This window comes from Marmota marmota, unplaced genomic scaffold (genome assembly GCF_001458135.2).
Source record: "Marmota marmota marmota unplaced genomic scaffold, marMar, whole genome shotgun sequence".
Classification (NCBI taxonomy): Eukaryota; Metazoa; Chordata; class Mammalia; order Rodentia; family Sciuridae; genus Marmota; species Marmota marmota.
This window is the reverse complement of record NW_025999863.1, coordinates 3,971,317-3,990,378: the sequence shown is the minus strand read 5'-3', so window position 1 is coordinate 3,990,378 and position 19,062 is coordinate 3,971,317. Positions and strand designations below refer to the sequence as shown.

At 54.2% G+C, this 19,062-nt stretch overlaps 3 protein-coding genes across 5 annotated transcripts; 2 read left to right on the top strand and 1 right to left on the bottom strand.

Annotated features, from left to right (window-relative positions):
• Positions 1-6: 6 nt before the first annotated feature.
• On the top strand, positions 7-7,371 carry Gtf2f1 (general transcription factor IIF subunit 1). Of its 3 annotated transcripts, none has more exons than XM_015503668.2 (13): positions 7-435; positions 522-568; positions 990-1,086; positions 1,704-1,897; positions 2,648-2,818; positions 5,386-5,570; positions 5,951-6,101; positions 6,185-6,246; positions 6,323-6,442; positions 6,556-6,629; positions 6,705-6,843; positions 6,934-7,051; positions 7,127-7,371. In XM_015503668.2, exons 1-13 carry the CDS (start codon positions 424-426, stop codon positions 7,329-7,331), a joined length of 1,575 nt encoding a protein of 524 aa, XP_015359154.1. In that variant the 5' UTR covers positions 7-423; the 3' UTR covers positions 7,332-7,371. The 3 variants fall into 3 exon arrangements, with proteins under 3 accessions (XP_015359154.1, XP_015359155.1, XP_048668555.1); XM_015503669.2 differs by having other exon boundaries at positions 12-435; positions 1,014-1,086; XM_048812598.1 differs by lacking the exon at positions 990-1,086 and adding an exon at positions 864-959 and having other exon boundaries at positions 14-435.
• A 7,297-nt stretch (positions 7,372-14,668) lies between these two features.
• Pspn (persephin) lies at positions 14,669-15,431 on the top strand. The gene is made up of 2 exons (XM_015503678.2): positions 14,669-14,887; positions 14,972-15,431. Exons 1-2 carry the CDS (start codon positions 14,731-14,733, stop codon positions 15,289-15,291), a joined length of 477 nt encoding a protein of 158 aa, XP_015359164.1. The 5' UTR covers positions 14,669-14,730; the 3' UTR covers positions 15,292-15,431.
• Positions 15,432-15,547: 116 nt separating this feature from the next.
• Positions 15,548-17,259, bottom strand: Alkbh7 (alkB homolog 7). The gene is made up of 4 exons (XM_015503674.2): positions 17,016-17,259; positions 16,143-16,316; positions 15,930-16,054; positions 15,548-15,771 (listed from the first exon to the last, which is right to left on the bottom strand). Exons 1-4 carry the CDS (start codon positions 17,217-17,219, stop codon positions 15,609-15,611), a joined length of 666 nt encoding a protein of 221 aa, XP_015359160.1. The 5' UTR covers positions 17,220-17,259; the 3' UTR covers positions 15,548-15,608.
• Between the last annotated feature and the right edge of the window lie 1,803 nt (positions 17,260-19,062).

Here is a 19,062-nt window from a genome sequence, read left to right as displayed (position 1 = left end):
ACGGAGGAAGGCGTTTCCACACGTCGTGGTTAAATTATCCGCGTCGTACACAAGCATGTCTGCCACCGAAAGCGGCTTATTTGTCTCACAGTGGGCCTGGGTGTGTTGAGTCTGAGATGGGATGGGGAGGGGAAAACACAAACGATAGTTTTGACTACCCACAACACTGGAGGATGGTGCCGTCGGTCAGCAGCGGACTTCCGCTTCCGGCCGGGCTGCGGCGCGTGCGCAAAATGACGTGGGGAGGGTTACTTCCGGGTGTTTTTTTCCCAGGGCCCGCGGGGCGTAGTGCTTGCAGTCTTCGCTGTCCTCTCTCGGAATCGGAAGCCTGACACCTAGAGTGCGGCTTGCTCGAGACTAAGGGACGCGGGCCCCGCACCAGACGAACAGAATCCACATCGGACTGGACCCGACCCACTGACCATGGCGGCCCTGGTGAGTACGAATGAAGCAGGGTTCGGGGGTCCCGGCGGCGGCCTGGCTGGCGGCCCCTCACTCACCATCCTGCCTCCTCTCCGCAGGGTCCTGGCGCTCCGAATGTCACCGAGTATGTTGTTCGAGTTCCCAAGTAAGTCCCTGGCCCTGCCCACCCCGAAAAAAAAAAAAAAAATCGAAACCTTAGCGAGCTTCCAATCAGCTACTTTGTTCTGTTTGAAACTGGTTAAATCTTTGTACATACTGTCCCCTCTGCCACTAGTGTCCTTCCATACCAACTGTGATTCCATCCTGTAAAATTCAGTTCCAGCATTTTCCTTCTCCAGGAAGCATTCCCTGCCTGTGCTCCCTCCTCACTAGGCCAAGTTCTCAGTTATCCCCCACATCTTGGGTTCCCCCAAATCTTTGTTATTCCTCATCTTTTTGAGATTGGGAGGAGATGGATCCAGCTTCCATGACAAAGTGGGGATCCTTGGAGTCTTTCATATGTTCTCAGCACTGTGCAGCACAAAGAGCTGAACCAGGTGGGTTTGCTGAATGACTAATTGAATTAGCACTGCCTTTTTTGCCCCCTCCAGGAACACAACCAAAAAATATAACATAATGGCTTTCAATGCAGCTGATAAAGTCAATTTTGCTACATGGAATCAGGTAAGTCTCTGGTTCTGGGAAGTGGTGGAAGATTAGAGAATCTGACCTTAGACTCAAGGATGGTTATGGTTGTTTAGCTGTAATGGTAACTAAGGTGCCAGAGGCAATGGTACACACCTATAATTCCAGCTACTGCCAAGTCCAAGCCTGGAGAATCATAAGTGTAAGGCCAGCCTGGGAGGCCTTAGTAGGTGTCTCCATTATCAGATCAACTGATCTGATATCTCAGTGCTTGTGTTCCAGTAACCCTTCTTTTACTAAGAACTCAAAAGCACAAGAGCAGTGATGCTGGAAAGTTGGATATGTCAAAGGCGTAAAGTGCCTCTTTTAAATGAAAAGAGGAAAGTACAAGGTATTTTGAGAGAGTCTTACAACTTTCGTTGTAATATATTATTATCATCGTTCTATTTAATAAGTAGTTGTTGTTGTTGTAAGTGCCAAATTCCCTTTACCCAGATTCATCAAGTGCTAGCTAGCATCCTGTGCTCTTTTTGCTAAGAGGGAAGTTGGCTTTGAGCACCTGGAGTACAGTGTAGTGAGAGTTAGGGGTGTTCCTCACAGGAGCACGGCCCAAGCCAAGGTGGGCCCCTGAGAGACTTTTCTTCCTTCCCCTCCAGGCCCGGCTAGAGAGGGACTTGAGTAACAAGAAGATTTACCAGGAGGAGGAGATGCCTGAGTCAGGTGCAGGCAGTGAGTTCAACCGCAAGCTTCGGGAAGAGGCTCGTCGGAAAAAGTACGGCATCATCCTCAAGGAGTTCCGGCCTGAGGACCAGCCCTGGCTCCTACGTGTCAATGGAAAATCAGGCAGAAAGTAAGTGGCAGCGGAGGAAGTGTGCCAACCTAGGGACCACCCCCCGACACACTGTGCACTTGTTGGGTGCCTCCTCTGAACCTCAGTTCCCCAGCTGTGTGAGATAACCGTGCCTGCACTTCCTCCCTTATTTTGTTTTTGAACATGAACCAAGTTGGTACTTATGCCTGCTTCTGTGGCAGCCCTGAGGGCCATCAGTGGCACTTGTCTCTTGTGATGACCTTTTGGAAAGGGCATTCTGGGGCAGAGCAGGAAGGGTGTTGCAGGTTGGCGCAGGCATTCCAGGTAGAACTGGGTTGTGCAGGGTTCTGGGTGCCCAGGGGAGCCTTGAAAAGTTATAGGCTGGGAAAGGACTCAGATTAAGATTGCCTGGATTTGGGATAACAGCAAGTAAGGGTGGAGGCCATGGGCAGTTGTTTGGGCTCAAGGAGATGATGGCCTGGGTTGAGTGTCCACTTCAGATCTGCTCCAGTCTGGCTTCTTGAGTTCCTGGTCATAGCCCATGTGACAGAGCCATAAGTGATTGTTGCATAAGCCCAATATTGAACTTGCTCTACTAAGAGGGAGCGCTGTCCCTGCCCTCCAGCTGGGAAAATCGAAGCTGGGTTCATCTGGGCTTGCCCAGGGCTTGTCATGGGCTTTCCCCAGGTGCTACAGAGGAGGCACACAGGGAGGCACGTGCAGGCCGCAGGCAGGTCCTGTGCACCTGTTTCATGGGCCAGGCCATGACCTGACTGTGGCTCCCTGCAGGTTCAAGGGCATAAAGAAGGGAGGAGTGACGGAGAACACATCCTACTACATCTTCACCCAGTGTCCTGACGGAGCCTTCGAGGCCTTTCCTGTACACAACTGGTACAATTTCACACCACTGGCTCGACACCGCACGCTCACGGCTGAGGAGGCTGAGGAGGAGTGGGAGAGGTGAGCTGGCAGGGGCCAGGAGGTGCTTCCCTAGCAGCAGGCCAAGCTGTGCTGGAGTCTGGGCACTCGGCGGACCAAGGCAGTGCCCACCCGCCCACACAGAGCTCTCAGGGAGATATGGACCCTTGAGAGCTGGTGAACCTGGTGCAGGAGGTGGCAGAGCAGCGTGGGGCCAGCTGGCAGCTGCGGGGTTAGCTGCCTTGGTGGGTCTCTTTCACGTGCCACTGCAAGGGGACCTTTACAAGGGGGCTCAAAAGGGGCCTCCTGATGCAGCCATGGCATTTCTGGCCTTGGAAATGGGGACGGCACAGGTACAGTTGTGGGGCCAAGGACATGGCAAAACAAGCTGGAGCAGAGTGATTGTGGGGGGAGCTGGGAACATGGGCCTTGCAGTCCTAGCTGAGGATCTGACATTCCTGGGTCACTGCAGCCCTGGGGCATCCATTTGGTGCAGGATGGCGCTGTGGGCATGTCTGCAAAACTCTTGTCTGCGTGTGTCACAGAGTGGCAGGAATGGCCCAAGGAATCACAGCCCTCAAAGGGCTGAAAGACATCCTCCCTTCCTGGCCCCACCTTTGTTTAATCATTTCCTTGAGTTGAAATTTTCACATTGGACCAAGATTAGCTTAGCTCCAGTCCCCTTCTCCCCTGGGTTAGCCTCTGGCCTGGGATCCTCTGCCCGCTACTGTCTGTGCCTTGCTCTGCTTCTTGACCCCCTGAGGCTTTATTGTGGCCCTGGGCAGGCACCCCCTGTGGTGCTCTCTGCTTTCCTCTCTGTTTGTGATATTGTCTTTAGAATCTGCTTTCACAGCTTCCAGGAGAAAAGTTTGTTGTTTTAATGAGTCAAAGCAGGAGGGATGTGCCATCTCTGGATCACAAGTTCAATCTGCTTAGCCAACAAGCATTGTTGTGCTTCCCTAGCAGCAGGCCAAGCTGTGCTGGCACGTGCAGGCCGCAGGCAGGTCCTGTGCACCTGTTTCATGGGCCAGGCCATGACCTGACTGTGGCTCCCTGCAGGTTCAAGGGCATTTTTAAAATTGTAAATTGTTATATATGACAGCAGAATGCATTACGATTCATATTACACATATGGAGCACAATTTTTCATATCTCTGGTTGTATATAAAGTATATTCACACCATTCGTGTCTCCATACATGTACTTAGGGTAATGACGTCAATTATTATGTTTAAAATTTGTTCTATTTAGACACATGTGACAGTAGAGTGTTACTCATCTTTTTCTGATGTGCAGACAGGCACATTAGAAGCAGAAGTCAGGACATTTGGTCAGCACACTCATCAGTCTTATTTATTTATTTATTTTTGCGGGGCAGGGGCGGGGATCAGGGGATAGAACTCAGGGACACTCGACCACTGAGCCACATCCCCAGCCCTATTTTGTATTTTATTTAGAGACAGGGTCTCACTGAGTTGCTTAGTGCCTCACTTTTGCTGAGGCTGGCTTTGAACTCGCGATCCTCCTGCCTCAGCCTCCTAAGCCACTGACATTATAGGTGTGTGCCACTGCACCCGGCCTGTTTTGTTTTGTTTTTAAGGACAGTCACACTGTTTAACAATGGTCACCACCAGTCGTCTACAGAATTTTACCATCTTCCCAAACTGAACCCCATCCAACACTAACTCCCCAGTGCCTGGCACCGGCCATGATGTTCTCAGTCTCTGGATCTGAGGGTCCCAGGGCCCCTCTGAGTGGAGTCCCACAGCGTGCAGTGTGTATCCTTGGGTATTTGGCTTTTTGGTTTTTTTCCTTTTTTTTTTTTTTCCAATGCTAGGGACAGAACCCAGGGCCTTGTACATGCTAGGCACGTACGCTGCCACTGCGCCACACCCAGCCCAGGGTGTCTTCCATGTTCCCCGAGCATGTTGTCCTTGGATTCATCTGACCTCTACCAGGGCTATTCTCCTTTTTTTTTTTTTTGGTACTGGGAATTGAACCCAGGGGCGCTTAACCACTGAGCTACATTCCCCGCCCCCTCTCTTTTTTAATAATTATGAAAACCTGAAGATTGTAGTTTAAAACATAAAATGTCTCGTCACCATTTCTCAGTGTGCACTTATGTAGTGTTAAAGGCATTCACCGTGTTGGGACAGGTTTCGTTCCTTCCTACAGTGCCTGTGAATTTTGCACTCACTGTTGGATGTAGCCCCTGAGCCCTTCACTAAGTGAAGGGCCGTCATTGGTTGCCATGATCCATGGAATGGTGTTCCAGTGGAAATGTCACTCTGCCTGTCATTAAGAGAAAGAGAAAGGTACCTGTAAAGGATAAGAGGAGTGTGACATGAATACGAGATGGCCAGTCTGTGGCCTGGGAATGGCCCTGTGCCCCAGGGGGCAGAGACTCTAGCACCATCCAGACCTTGAGGCCCTCAGGTGGAGGGAGGTGGGCAGCCAGTTCCCTCATGGGATTCCAGTGTGTCTTGTGGCCCTGGCTGAGCCCCTTGCTAAGGCAGCGTCTGTGGTTCCTGTCACCCCCTGGGTCCTGCACACGGAGGTGCAGATGCCGAGCCCCTGGTCACCCTGCCTTGCCTTCACTTGGCCCACAGGAGGAATAAGGTCCTGAACCACTTCAGCATCATGCAGCAGCGGCGGCTGAAGGACCAGGACCAGGATGAGGACGAGGAGGGGAAGGAGAAGCGGGGCCGCAGGAAGGCCAGCGAGCTGCGCATCCACGACCTGGAGGATGACCTGGAGATGTCCTCTGATGACAGCGACGCCAGCGGCGAGGAGGGTAAGTGTCGCTCGTGCTGACTGTAGATGGAGAGGGGGCTGATGGGCTGATGTCACCAAGAGAGGCTTGTAGTCATTGTTGTCCTGGAAATGACTGGAAGGCAGGAGCTGGAGAGCCGAGGCACAGCCTCCACTGGGGCTGAATGGCTGGCGTCTCTCACCTGGCTCTGGGTGATTTGGGGCAGTGGTGTGTGAGCCTGGGTCTGCGGGCGGCTCTGGACTGGGCTGCTTGCTGTAAGCGCTGCTCGCAGATCTGCCCCCGCCTTCTGGAACAACTGGCCAGGCCTGGGGGGCCAGTCATCCACTCCCAGGGCGTCAGAACATGGTAGAACCTGAAGGACGCAGTGGTCCATGGCCTGAGTCCCCTCTGCTCTCCCCCAGGCAGCAGAGCCCCCAGGGCCAAGAAGAAGAAGCCACTGACCAAGGCGGGCAGGAAGAAGAAGAAGAAGGGCTCGGATGATGAGGCCTTTGAGGACAGTGATGACGGTGACTTTGAGGGCCAGGAGGTAGACTACATGTCCGATGGCTCCAGGTGAGGCAGGCGGGAGGCGGCTGTGAGACCCTGGCTGGCCTCCAGAGGCGCCCGCTCACCCTCTGCCCGCCTCTGTCTTACAGCAGCTCCCAGGACGAGGCAGAGGGCAAACCGAAGGTGCCGCAGCAGGAGGACGGGCCCAAAGGTAGGCGGGGGCCAGGTGCTGGGGGCAGTCAGCAGGCAGGGTCCCTCCCGCTCTGCTCACCCCGTCCCCTCGCCAGGTGTCGATGAGCACAGTGAGAGCAGCGAGGAGAGCGAGGAGGAGAAGCCTCCTGAGGAGGACAAGGAGGAGGAGGAGGAGAAGAAGGCCCCCACCCCGCAGGAGAAGAGGCGCAGGAAAGGTGGGCTCCCCTTGTCGGCCTCGCGCAGGCCCTGGTGCCCTGCCCCCCACCCCTCCCCCTGAGCCTCCTGCCCTGGTGGAAGTGATGGGCGGGGTCTTGCTGTGCTCCTGCAGACAGCAGTGATGAGTCAGACAGCTCGGAGGAGAGTGACATTGACAGTGAGGCCTCCTCAGCCCTGTTCATGGCGGTAAGTAGCAGTCTGGGGCCTGGGCCAGGCAGGTGTCTGCTTGCAGGCTCACACCCCCCACCCTAACCTCTGCAGAAAAAGAAGACACCCCCCAAGAGGGAGCGGAAGCCGTCGGGAGGCAGTTCACGGGGCAGCAGCCGCCCTGGCACACCCAGTGCAGAGGGGACCAGCACCTCCTCCACCCTGCGGGCAGCTGCCAACAAACTGGAGCAAGGTGAGCTATCGGCCCGATCTGTGTGCTCCTGAGTCCCTGGGCTAGGGTCCACCCTCCACCCCAAGACTCATCCTGACCCTGCTCCCACAGGGAAGAGAGTCAGCGAGGCACCAGCCGCCAAGCGGTTACGGCTGGACGCCGCGCCCCAGAGCCTGTCCGGAAAGTCGACCCCGCAGCCGCCCTCTGGAAAGTCCACGCCCTGCAGCGGGTAAGTTGGTTAGGACGCAGGGGCTGGGCAGGGGCCACTGCAGGATCTCGCTGACCCTGACCCTCTGTTCCTCAGTGATGTGCAGGTGACCGAGGACGCCGTGCGCCGCTACCTGACGCGGAAGCCCATGACCACTAAAGACCTACTGAAAAAGTTTCAGACCAAGAAGACGGGGCTGAGCAGTGAGCAGACGGTGAACGTGCTGGCCCAGATCCTGAAGCGGCTCAACCCGGAGCGCAAGATGGTCAATGACAAGATGCACTTCTCCCTCAAGGACTGAGATCTACCCCTGCCCAATAAAACTGTCTGTTCCAGACCTGCCCACGTCTGCTGCCTGGTTGTCCTCGAGTCCTGCGCCCCTGTATTAGCGACCACAGAAGTGCCTGGGCAGTATCCTTCCCCAGTCACTCTCTGGTGCCGCCTCCTGTTGCCTTATAGGCACCTGGAAGACAGGGCTCTCCTGGCAGCTCAGCACGTGCACTGGGACAGCCCAGTCATAGCGGCTGTGGCTTCGACTACCTTCAGGGCCTCTGCCTTCAGCCAGGCTCCTGGCCCAAGACCTAGCAAGCGCTCAGTTCCAGTGACTCCACTGTCAGTTGCCCACACTAGTATTTTTGTTTTTCAGATCAACTGCTGTGTTTGGGTAGTGTCTTGTCCCTGATGTTTTTGATCCCCTCTTGAATTCTTAGGTTTTTATTTTAAGCATCCCTACCTTACAGCTTGTTTGACGAGTCTAGAATCTGCAGTTGTGAGCATCTGCAGTGTCCTCTGCCTTCCCTTGTGGATAGGATATTTCTCAGGTTGTGATTTGGGGTGGGGTCCTCGCAGGCGTCCTGGCAGGCCTACTTTTTAGGCAGGTCATTCAAGATGGTTTTACCTTTGCTTTCAAAAGTTATTAGGGAGTGCGCCCCTGCCTGTTTTGTGTGTGGTTCTCAGCTCAGAGTTCTGTTTGTTTTTTGGTACTGTGGACTGAACCCAGGGGTGTGGACTGAACCCAGGGGCGCTTAACACTGAGCCACATCCCCAGGCCTTTTTAACTTTTATTTTGAGACAAGGTCTCTCTACGTTGCTCAGGGCCTAAGTTGCTGAGGCTGGCTTTGAATTCAGGATCCCCTCAGCCACCCGAGCTTCTGGGATACAGGTGTGTGCCGCCCTGCCCAGCTCCCCTCAGTCTTTGTCTGCATGGCCACCAGAGCCTCGTGTCCTTTTTTCTGGCTTTAGCATCTGGGCCTATTTTCAGTTCCCTAGGGTGTTTCTGGGGTGCCCTCTCGCCCCTCAAGCCAGGTAATGCTTTTGCATGTCCAGCCCCACCAGGTTCCCTGTAGGAAGGTTTCTGGACAGCAGTGTGGCTGAGAGATCTGGCTACAGCCACTACCTTTGAACCCGTATTGCATTGTGAAAGAACCAGCCCGCCGTGTGGGTGACAGCCGTGGATGGGTAGAGTGAGAAACCTCCCAGTGTGAGTGAACGGGAACACCTGTTTGCTCTAGGACAGGCCATTGGAAACGTCCGGTGGTGACCCTTCCTGCCCTCCCCGACTGCCTGGCAGGCTCCTTTACTTGCCCGTAGTACAGCTGGTTTTGATCCTTATGATGACTGGCTCCAAGATGTTGTGCTGCTGGCTTATACAGTGGTGATGGGTAGACATGCCCTACATAAACTGTAGCTCTGCCGCCGTAAAACGAGCTCAGCGCCACCAAGCCTGACTCCCGGAGTCTTCGTGTGTGCACTCCGTTGCTTCACCTCCTCGCGGGACGCAACGTCACCACGTCACAACATCTGGTGTCCGACAATGTGGGGCGGCCCCTGCGGGACGACTTCTGTGGCAACAAAGGAAAGGTGAGTGCCCCTGATCAGCTTCTACATCTGCGCCTGCTGAGTGCTCGGACCTCTTTCCCCCTTTTTGCTTTTGGTTTGTGGGTTCAGTTTGTCGCCTCTTTGATAGGATTTATTAGGGAGGCACATAACCCCCTGCTCCCTGGTTTGCTACAAAGTGGGAGCCCCTTGGTTCATCCAGAAGGCACAAGTAAGGGTCTGGTCTCCCAGTGCCGAAACCATGAAGGTCACGGCTTATAGCCACCCTTCACTTCTGAGACACAGTGAGGGACAGACGGGTGACAGCTGGCCCCCGGAGTGACAGCCAGGGAAGTCTCCCTCCCAAACAGCACTTTTTGACCCAATACACCTTTTCCATGTCCCCTGATTCCTTCCACCTACTCCCTTAACATCAGTGGGCCCCGATCCGGGGACTTCTCCTTCTGAATGCCATAGTAACCGTTGTTCTTTGGCTCTTTGGGCTCAGGATCCTTTCCCAGAGCCGCCATCTCAAGACCAAAGACCCTGATATCTTTGACTTCAGGGACAATGTGGTTTGCTTGGCACCCTGTATGTCCTCTGATACACTTTGGGACAAAGAGCTCTGGCATCACTTCCTTGTGTTGGCTCGGAATAGGGAAATTCAAGAAAGCCAAGCCTTCCCCCTTCCTTTCTTCCCAGTCCTTACCGCCATCATAGCATGTTTAGGACCACTGCAGATGATGTTGTCAGCCAGCACAATGTCCTTGTAGCTGAAAGGCCTGATCTTAGATTTGAAGGTTCCTCTGCCACTGCCAGCCCCCCTCCACAGGAAGCAAATGCACCCTTAGGGGCCTCCGCCAACACTTCCTCTGAGGCACCAACACCTGCCTGCCTGAGCAGGGGGGCCCCTCCCTGTACCCAGCCCATAACTGCAGGGGTCCATGGCTCCCTCTCCCTTTATCCTTGGCCTCTACTGCCATCCAGTGGCCAGTCTCCTCCAGCTCCGCAGGCCCCACACCACCCTATTCTAATAACTCCTTTTTGAATCAATACTCAGACTTGCTTAAGATGAGGTCCCATGCCACCCAGGCTTTCCCTGTTGGTGTAGGGCCCAATGTAGCAAATCAAATCAGCCTTGGATTGCTCCAACCCAAAAGGATCTAGCTGTCATACATAGGCCACCCTAGAAGATGGTCTGGACTCTCCCTATATGGAGCAGCTTATGGACCAATGGGCAGATAATCCCCAAACTCCCCATGATTGGATCATGCTCATGTGGGCCATCCTTACAAGACCCCAGTTTCTACAGTAGAAAGCTTCCTCTAGTGATGAATGTGACCAACGGGCCATCCGCAATGCTCTGCTCAAGTTGCCATTACCGTGGATATGTGTAAGGGTGAAGGAAACCATAGTACCCCCAGGCTGTGGTGGGGGTGGCCCAATACTTTGATCAGATCCGTCTGTGTGCACAGCGCGCCTTTAAGGGTGTCCCCTCTACTCAGGCAGAAGTCCATCTCAGGTCCTTAATTCAAAAACCCAATGAGTGTTTCCAGAATTTCTCTCCAGAGTCACCCAGGCTGAACTCTGCATGGGTGTACCTTGGGCAATCAAGACAGATAACGGCCCATCCTATACATCCCCCAAATTTACAAAGTTCCTACATAATTGGAACATCACTCATATAACTGGTATCCCCTATAACCCCCAGGGACAAGGTATAGTGGAAAGAGCCCACCGAACCATAAAAACTCAACTACAAAAAGAAAAAGGGGGAAATAAGGGGACCCTAACACTCTCCTGACACAATCATTGATAACTTTAAATTTTTTAACTTTTGATGCATCAGGTCTTTCCCCAGCTACTAAGCATTGGGGTTCCCGCTCCCCCTAGTCCACTGGAAGGACCCAATGACCAATTGGTGGAATGGCCCACACCCACAGCTAACCCAAGGGCGAGGTTTTGCTTGTGTCATTCCAGAAATGGCCTCTCGGCTCATCTGGATCCCGACAAAGACCATCCACCCAGTCCTACAACATGAATCTCCCACCCAGGATGGTGGAACCACCAGCCAGGCACCTGAAGGAGCTCTCTGTTGACGACACCCCACCTCCCGGCTCCGCCTGTGGCTTTCCTGGCACTTTGCCTGCCGACACCTCTGCCACCAGCAATGGAAGGAAGAAATGCCCACGCCATCACGGACGATCTCATGGTAGAAGAGCACAAAAAATAACTTGGGGGGACATAAAGAACCTGGGGGGACAGAGAGCTTGGCTCAACAAGCCCAGGATATGGCCCCAGACCCGGAGCCAGGGGCGGACACTCTTTTTCTGTTACCTTGCACCATCACCACCGCTACTCACGAGCACAGGCATGATAGGCGGGGGCACCAACTCCTGGAGTTTTGTTACCTGTTGGCCTAGACGATACAGTCTTGCCCTTCTTGTTTGCTACTAATGTTACCTCTCATTCCTGTAATGTTGGATCCCATGGTACAGTATTCTTGGAACCCATCACTTAAAGTCAATCATACATGGACCTTTTTGCTTCTTGCTAACACTTCCAATGTGGGGGAAATATGCCAGTCTGTACCATGCTTCCATAATGACACCTTCTGGGAACCAGGGCTCTCCAGAGCATCATGGGATATGGGCCTCTCTCCCTAGAAAGGGAAAGCATGGAGGTTCGAGTTAGGGAGTCCCGCTCATGGCCCCGACCATTCTTACAGCCCTGCCTATCACGCAAATATACAAATAGCTCTACGCCTCTAGAGGCCATAACATGGAGAAATTGCCTTTCCATCATCCGACCATTCGTCCTCTTGGATGAGCTCATTAGTTGGTCTCAGCCCTGCAGCTTGGGAGGCTCCCACCTAAAAAACAGCGCCGCTAAGCCAACCAAAATCCAGAAGGGTAAATCTTAGAATACAAATACCCCTGGTCCTGCACAACTGGGTAGACCATTAATATGTGGCCCCTATAAATGTATGGATATTAGCCCTATTGTCACCGTTGATGCAATCTGGTTTAATGGCATCTTTGATTCTCCTGTTGCTACCCGTGCTACTCGGGGACATGTGTGTGTTAAACCACTTTTTTCTTTGTAAGTTCTACAGTCCACCCCACCAGAGGTCACCTCGACTGCACTAATTCCTCCTGTATGTTGACCAATTGCTGGAACCCCTCCATTAAGACAGCAGTGCTCATGAGGACACCCCCCATATTGTGGTTCCCAACAGATGACAGACAGTTCCTCTGTCCATTTCACCAAAGGTACACTTTACCAAAGAGATCTCCCTCTCATGTCCAAAATGGGATTTTGATATTACTGCCGCCATTGTTGCTGCCTCTCTTGCTGCCACGGCTGCTGGGATAGCTTTAGCCCAGTTATAGCTAATGCTGCCACTATCAACCAGGTAGTTCAACGCTCCGCTAGAGCCCTAACTGTGTAAGAACAACTTAACCTACACTTGCAGGGAGGTATCCTAATGCTACAACAACAGGTTAATCTCATGGATGAAAAAATCGATATCGTCCGATTAAATGTAGGATACCCTGTATTCCTCAATATCTGTATGTTTGTCAAACAGCTATCCCTGTAGAAAATATCACAAAGCCCCGGTTTGAATTAGCTAAACGGTTAAAAGGACCCTGGAATCTAGCTTTTAGAAATTTCACCATGACGCTGCATCCCCATATTCTTAGCCTAAATGAAACTAAAGCAAACCTAATCCTCAGTCCTTCCTTCCTGCAGAGGCTATGGGACAAGTTTTCAGCTCTGATTGACCCCACCAACTGGGTTATCGCTGGCATAGGTGTCATTTGTATTTTATACTGTATGTCTTTATAAAGTGCCTACACTTATAAGATGGAAACTGAGCAAGCTATGTTAGTATATGTATACCAAAAAAAGGGGGGGAAATGTGGGAAAGAACCAGCCCGCGGTGTGGGTGACAGCCGTGGATGGGTAGAGTGAGAAACCTCCCAGTGTGAGTGAACGGGAACACCTGTTTGCTCTAGGACAGGCCATTGGAAACGTCCGGTGGTGACCCTTCCTGCCCTCCCCGACCGCTTGGCAGGCTCCTTTACTTGCCCGTAGTACGGCTGGTTTTGATCCTTATGATGACTGGCTCCAAGATGTTGTGCTGCTGGCTTATACAATGGTGATGGGTAGACATGCCCTACATAAACTGTAGCTCTGCCGCCATAAAACGAGCTCAGCGCCACCAAGCCTGACTCCCGGAGTCTTCGTGTGTGGACTCTGTTGCTTCACCTCCTCGCGGGACACAACCCCACCACATCACAACATTGAATGACCTGGCTGAAGGCAGAGGTCAGGCCTCGGTCCTACCCTCAGCTGGAAACTGCAGGTGGAAAACTGCCCCACCCAGTTCTGCAGGCCCCTGGCTGCCCCGAGGGATGCCTGAGATAGCAGGCTAATTCCCAGGAATCCCCCGTGTGGTCCAACTTTCCTCCCGTCCTTCGGCCAGGGTTTTGGGCCTCAGGAGAGCAGCACGACTCCTTACCCGGGAGGTTCCACCCCTGTCGTTCCTGCTGTGTGTATTCTGACCCAGAGTCCACCTCAGGCCAGGAAGCATCTGAGGGAGGCAGTGTCACCTTTGGTCAGGCTAGAAGCCTGGCATTCTGGGGACCTGGGGCTCAAATCCCAGGTGTAGTTCTGGATGACTTAAGTGACTTTTTTTTTTTTCTGAAAGTAACATAAATATGTACTGCAACAACAACCACCACGACAATCACGGACGCAGGTCCCTGCGGACCCATGTCTTCCAGTAACAAAGGTGCAGCTAGTATCCTGGGCTTACAGCTTAGTTCCCAGGTGGAGGAGCTCCTGAAGGAGGTTTCCTGGGGCGATTTTAGTCACAGTTGCTCATGCAAAGAGCTACCAATTTACACTCCGAATCGTGGGGTGCAGCATCTCCAAGCTTTAACCTCTCCTCTGTGTGGGACCAGGCACCTCCTCACACACAGCCAACAAGCTATTAGTAATCTCCTGCCTCAAAAGCTCTGGGCAGAGGGCTGGGACTGTGGCTCAGTGGTAGAGCGCTCGCCTAGCACGGGCCAGACCTGGGTTCCATCCTCAGCACCACATAAAAATAAAGGGATTGCGTGTGTCCATCTACACCTAAAAAATAAGTATTTAAAAAAAAAAAGCTCTGGGCAGCTCCTCAGCGCCAGGCACAGCACTAAACACCGAACACTCACACCAGGTCCCATGGGTGTGAAGGCCACAAGAACCCATGCCTTGCCATGACTTACTGCTGGCTTCACCTTGGACCTAGAAGTCTAGCTCCCCTTGGCTGATGCTCTCAGGTGCCAGGATAGGGCTGCAGTTGGGCCCTCAGGTTTCCTCCCAAGACAGGAATCCCTGCCCCGTGTCCCATGCTTGGCCATCCCCAGCCTCTCCCTTTTCCTGTTTTGATGCTGGCTGAGCCAGGCCCGGAGACAGGGGCATGATGTCTTAATCCTTCAGGAGGAAGCCATGCTGGAAGATTCCCCTTGACCTCACCACCTGCCAAGTTGCCTTCCCAGCACTCAACATGGGGGTTCCTGAACTAGACAGCAGGGGCAGCAGGGACACCGGTTGTCCGCACTGGGCTCAGGCCTGGCTTCCAGCAGGACTCGTAAATCAGGGGGCGACGGGGGTGTTGGAAATGGGTCTGTGGAATGTCTGGATGGGGTGGGGTGGGGGTGCGCCCTTAACTCTTAGAAGGACGGATGTGGGGCAGAGGGAACTGATGCCTAGAGCTGAGGACTGGGGGACCAGCTGTGCAGGACGCAGGCGAAGAAGAGGTTATTTCCCTGCGGGGCAGGCAAGGGATAAATTCAAGGCACAGGGCTCCCCAGCCTCAGGACCTGCCTGTCACAATGTCCGCGGGGAGAGTCCTGCTTGGCTTTCTGCTGCTCCTATCACTACAGCTGGGCATCGGCTGGAGCCCTGACACTCAGGGGGCTCCTGTGGCAGAGAAAGAGTTCTTGTCTGAGCAGACAAGAGATGCTGGAGGGACCTGCAGGCCGCCACTGGGTAAGAACCCCAGGGACCCCAGGTGACTTCCCAGCTCCTTCAGGCTGAGAACTGACCCTAAACCATGCCCCCTTTTCCCCCTAGACACTCACTACCCCCATGCTCGCTTACGCCGAGCCCCAGCCAGCCCCTGCCAACTGTGGAGCCTGACCCTACCTGTGGCGGAGCTGGGCCTGGGCTATGCCTCTGAGGAGAAGATCACCTTTTGCTACTGTGCTGGCAGCTGTCCCCAAGGAGCTCGCACCCAGCACGGTCTGACACTGGCCCGACTGCGGGGCCAGGGCCGAGCCTTTGGTGGGCCCTGCTGCCGGCCTACCCGCTATGCTGATGTGGCCTTCATTGATGACCATCACCGCTGGCAGCGGCTGCCCCAGCTCTCCGCAGCTGCCTGCAGCTGTGGGTGAGAGTGCCCAGCCCAGAGCTCCGGTTCCCTGTGCATGGAGCTCTAGAGGAGCTGGGCTCACTTATTTATTGGAGCCTGGAAGCAAGAAGACAAGAAGGGGTGGTGGACTGGGAGCTGGCAAAGAGCACAATAAAGAATCGGCTTCCCTGGCCTGGTGACTGTGTGCTAAGCCAGCATGCTCCTTACTGCCACCTGGCAGCCCTGAGCTTCCCCTGCAGGGGTCACTCTCAGGAGACAGCAGAGCAAGGAGGCTGCTGTCCCTTCTCCAACTTTATTCACAAATCCAGAGTCTGGGTAAAACAGGAATGGGCCTGGGGGTCAGCAGGCTGGGGGTGGCTGTCCAGGTTGCCCTGGTCCCAGCCCCTCAGGGAGAGAGCGGCAGATCACAGAGATGCGTCGGCTCCGTGGAATCCGCCGATCCCCAAAAAATGACTCTTCATCCCGAAGAATCTCATGAGAGAAGTCATAACGGGCTGAGCCCCTGCAAGAGAAAAAAAGGCTATGAGTTCTAGGTAGACCAGGGTTCCAGTCCCCCTGCAGCCCTCAGGCCCGCCCTGGAGTAATGGCAGTCCCTGCTGTGAAGGCCAATGAGAGAAGGTGCAGGACGCTGGTGGGGTGGGGCTCTTTGGCTGGATGCACCTTAGGATATAGAGGGAACCAGGCTCCAGCAACAGTTCCAGCCACTGCCCTGGCTCCTGGGTGTGCACAAGCCTCATGACACTGGGAGACAGCAGGGACAGGCCAGCGATGGTGGCTCCACAGAACTGAAAGAGGCAGCATGGTGGTGGGTCAGACTCTGGCCTGGCCTGTCCACCCCAAGCTGGGAACTCCCAGGTGCTGGCTTCTGCCCACCTTGACACTGTCGACATGGGGCTTGATGTAGCCCTGAGGTTCCAGGTCTAGCACATGCACCCGGGACAGCAGGGTCTGGCCAGGGTCAAAGGCAGCTGACTGCACACGCTGCAGGATGGCCCGGCTGGCCTCTGACCAGCGCGACTTCTCTGTCTCCCGGAAGCCGTGGATGGCCTGCACAGAGGGCTTGGGTCATGCCTGAGAGCTCCCAGAGAAAATAAGGAAACTGAGGCACAGAGGGACAGAGTCCAGAGCTAAGGACTGGTTTTTCCCAGCATGACCTTTATCCCTGCCTCAACTCACAATCCCATCCCTAACCTGGCCCCTGCCACAATGAAGGCCTTAGCTGGGTCTCGCTGATACTGGAACCCCCTAACCCAGGCCCCACCTAGATCTGACCTCAGGCTCCAATTCCAGGTCCCCAATGCTGCCAGCCCCATCCCAATATCCATTGTTTCTGTCTCCACCCTCAACCTGATCCCACCCAAGACCCTAGTCTGCCCCCAACAACTGACCCGACCCTCCCTCACCTCCTCCATATCCATGTCTGACCCTTGGTCCCAAATACCCCTTAGCTCCAGATCTAGTTAGGACCCGGCTCTCATTTCCAAAGAGCTCTTGCTGTTCCCAGGTTCCCATCCCCCAGGTCCCACCCCTCTGCAGAAATTCGCACCCCCGCCCACAGCAACGCCCCATCTCCCTAGGACTCGCGTCTCCGCCCCAAAGCCTCAGACCCCAAACCTGTTCTAGGCCCGCCCCCAGCTGATCCCCCGCATTCGAGTGGCTTCCCTGTCCCCGCCCCTTATCCGCAGCCCCGCCCAGATATGGCCCCGCCCCCGACGCGGACGCGGACCCGGGCCCCGTCCGCCTCACCGCGTCCCAGTGATCATATTCGTAGCGGCGGCGGCGCAGCTCAGGCTCCAGCTCGCGGCTCAGCGTCTCCTCCTCGTCCTTGCTCAAGAAGCCGGGCTGCACCACGGCCGAGTCCTGCAGGCGTCTCAGCACCGCCGGGCCCGAGCCCCGCACCCAGCCCGACCCCGGCAGCGTCCGCAGCGCCAACCTCCCATTCCCGGCCATGGTCCTGGAGCCGGGTCACGGAGGAAGCCGGAGTTCAGGGCAACGCCCCCGCCCTAGAGCCATTGGCTGAGTCCTCTCCAGTCTCCCGCAGCGATTGGCTTTCCCCACGGCCCCGCCTCTTGCTCAAGGCTATTGGTTGCCGCTGCCTCGCCCTGTCTAGCTATTGGCTCTCCTGAGCGCGCCTCCTCTCCCCGCTGTCGGCCCGGCGACCTCGGTAGCTCGGTTGTATTGGCTGTACCGCGAGTCCGTCTGCCTCCGCTTCTCGGCCCCGCCTCTTTTATTGGCAATGGGAAAAGGTCCAACTGAGCTGGCCAGGATCTGGTAGGAAGGTCCAGAGGTTCTGGCCTGGCTTTCAAGGTAGGAGGGTTGAGCCAAGGTCAAGGTTTTGGAGATAGGCAGGCACAGAGGTTAAGTGCAGAGTACGGTCGGGGTGAGAGGAAGGGTCAAGAGTATAGGAATCTAGCAGGCTCCGTGACGCACGCCTGTAATCCCATCAGCCCCGGAGGCTGAGGCAGGAGGATCGCGAGTTCAAAGCCAGCCTCAGCAACATCAAGGTACCAAGCAACTGAGTGAGACGCTGTCTCTAAATAAAATACAAAATAGGGCTGGGGATGTGTCTCAGTGGTCGAGTGCCCTGAGTTCAATCCCCAGCAACCCTCCCCCCCCCCAAAAAAAAAAGTATTTATGGGATGGGGCCAAGTTTGCAGTTAGGGAGTTGTGAAAGGTCAAAGCCAGATGTCATTCATTTCCCCATGAGAAGTACTGATTTTTGTTTAGGTTTGAATGAAGCAGTGTAGTTGTTTTTCAAAGATTCCTTAGATTATCACGACCCTCCAGGTTTTAAAAAACAACCCTGTTTCTCCCTCCAGCTACATACCCTGGACTCTGTTCCCTTTACACTAAAATCCCTGAAAGACACGTATTGCTGTTTTCCTCTCATTTTTCCTGGATCCATTGTAGCCTGGCTTTTGGTCCCCACAGTATCCAAAGTGCTCTGATTTATGGCCACCAGCAACATCCACAGTGCCAAATCCACAGTCAGCTCTCATCGGACACCTACTTCATCTGTACACTGATGGCTTCTACATCATTTCAACCCTGACCCTGGGATGCAGAGAGGCAAATCAGATACCAACCATAACACATTTCCTGCTGCTCACCCTCAGCTTCCCACTCAGTTAACAGATCTCCCCTTTTGGAACTGCGGGCCAGTAACTTGGTTTGCAGACTGCTCTCACTTCTCTCTGGTGAGCTCTGCCTTTAAATTCTATCTAGAGTCTGACTACGTCCTGCCACCCCATTGGAGCCACCATTAATCTCCATCTAGATTATAGCAAATCCTAATTGGGTTCCAGAGTTTTGTTTTGTTTTTCCGCAGCACTGAGGATTGTACCCAGAGCTTCATGCATAGGCTACTGCTCAGCCACACCCCCGCCCAAGTTTCTGTTGTTGCTAAGCTCTACCCACGGCTCCTGGGGGTCAGCCTTCCTTTTCATCCCTCTTCTCAAACCTTCCATCACTCCCCATCCTTTTTTTTTTGGGGGGGTAGTGTTGGGGATAAAACCCAGAGCCTCACGCATGCTAGACAAGTTCTCAGCCACTGAGCTACATCCCCAGCTCTTTTTATCTTTTGAGATGGTCTTTCTAAATTGCAGAGGCTGGGCTTCAATTTGTGACCCTCCTGTCTCAGACTCCCAAATTGCTAGGATTAAAGGCCTGCAGCACCATGCTTGGCTTATCTCCACTTCTTTATTTGGTGGGGAAGGTACTGGGGATTAAACTTGGGCCCTTGACCACTGAGCCACATCCCCAGGCCTATTTTTTTTTTTTTTTTTTTTTTTTT

What these genes read in the sequence shown, in the direction of transcription:
- Gtf2f1 (XM_015503668.2), top strand. An exon ending in ATTTTGCTACATGGAATCAG is followed by an intron (nt 1,087 to 1,703) that starts GTAAGTCTCTGG and finishes CTTCCCCTCCAG; the next exon opens with GCCCGGCTAGAGAGGGACTT. An exon ending in GGAGAAGAGGCGCAGGAAAG is followed by an intron (nt 6,443 to 6,555) that starts GTGGGCTCCCCT and finishes GTGCTCCTGCAG; the next exon opens with ACAGCAGTGATGAGTCAGAC.
- Pspn (XM_015503678.2), top strand. Translation starts at nt 14,731, where the DNA reads ATGTCCGCGGGGAGAGTCCTGCTTGGCTTTCTGCTGCTCCTATCACTA. An exon ending in GACCTGCAGGCCGCCACTGG is followed by an intron (nt 14,888 to 14,971) that starts GTAAGAACCCCA and finishes TTTTCCCCCTAG; the next exon opens with ACACTCACTACCCCCATGCT.
- Alkbh7 (XM_015503674.2), bottom strand. Translation starts at nt 17,219, where the DNA reads ATGGCCGGGAATGGGAGGTTGGCGCTGCGGACGCTGCCGGGGTCGGGC. An exon ending in AATATGATCACTGGGACGCG is followed by an intron (nt 16,317 to 17,015) that starts GTGAGGCGGACG and finishes CCCTCTGTGCAG; the next exon opens with GCCATCCACGGCTTCCGGGA. An exon ending in CCCATGTCGACAGTGTCAAG is followed by an intron (nt 16,055 to 16,142) that starts GTGGGCAGAAGC and finishes TGCCTCTTTCAG; the next exon opens with TTCTGTGGAGCCACCATCGC.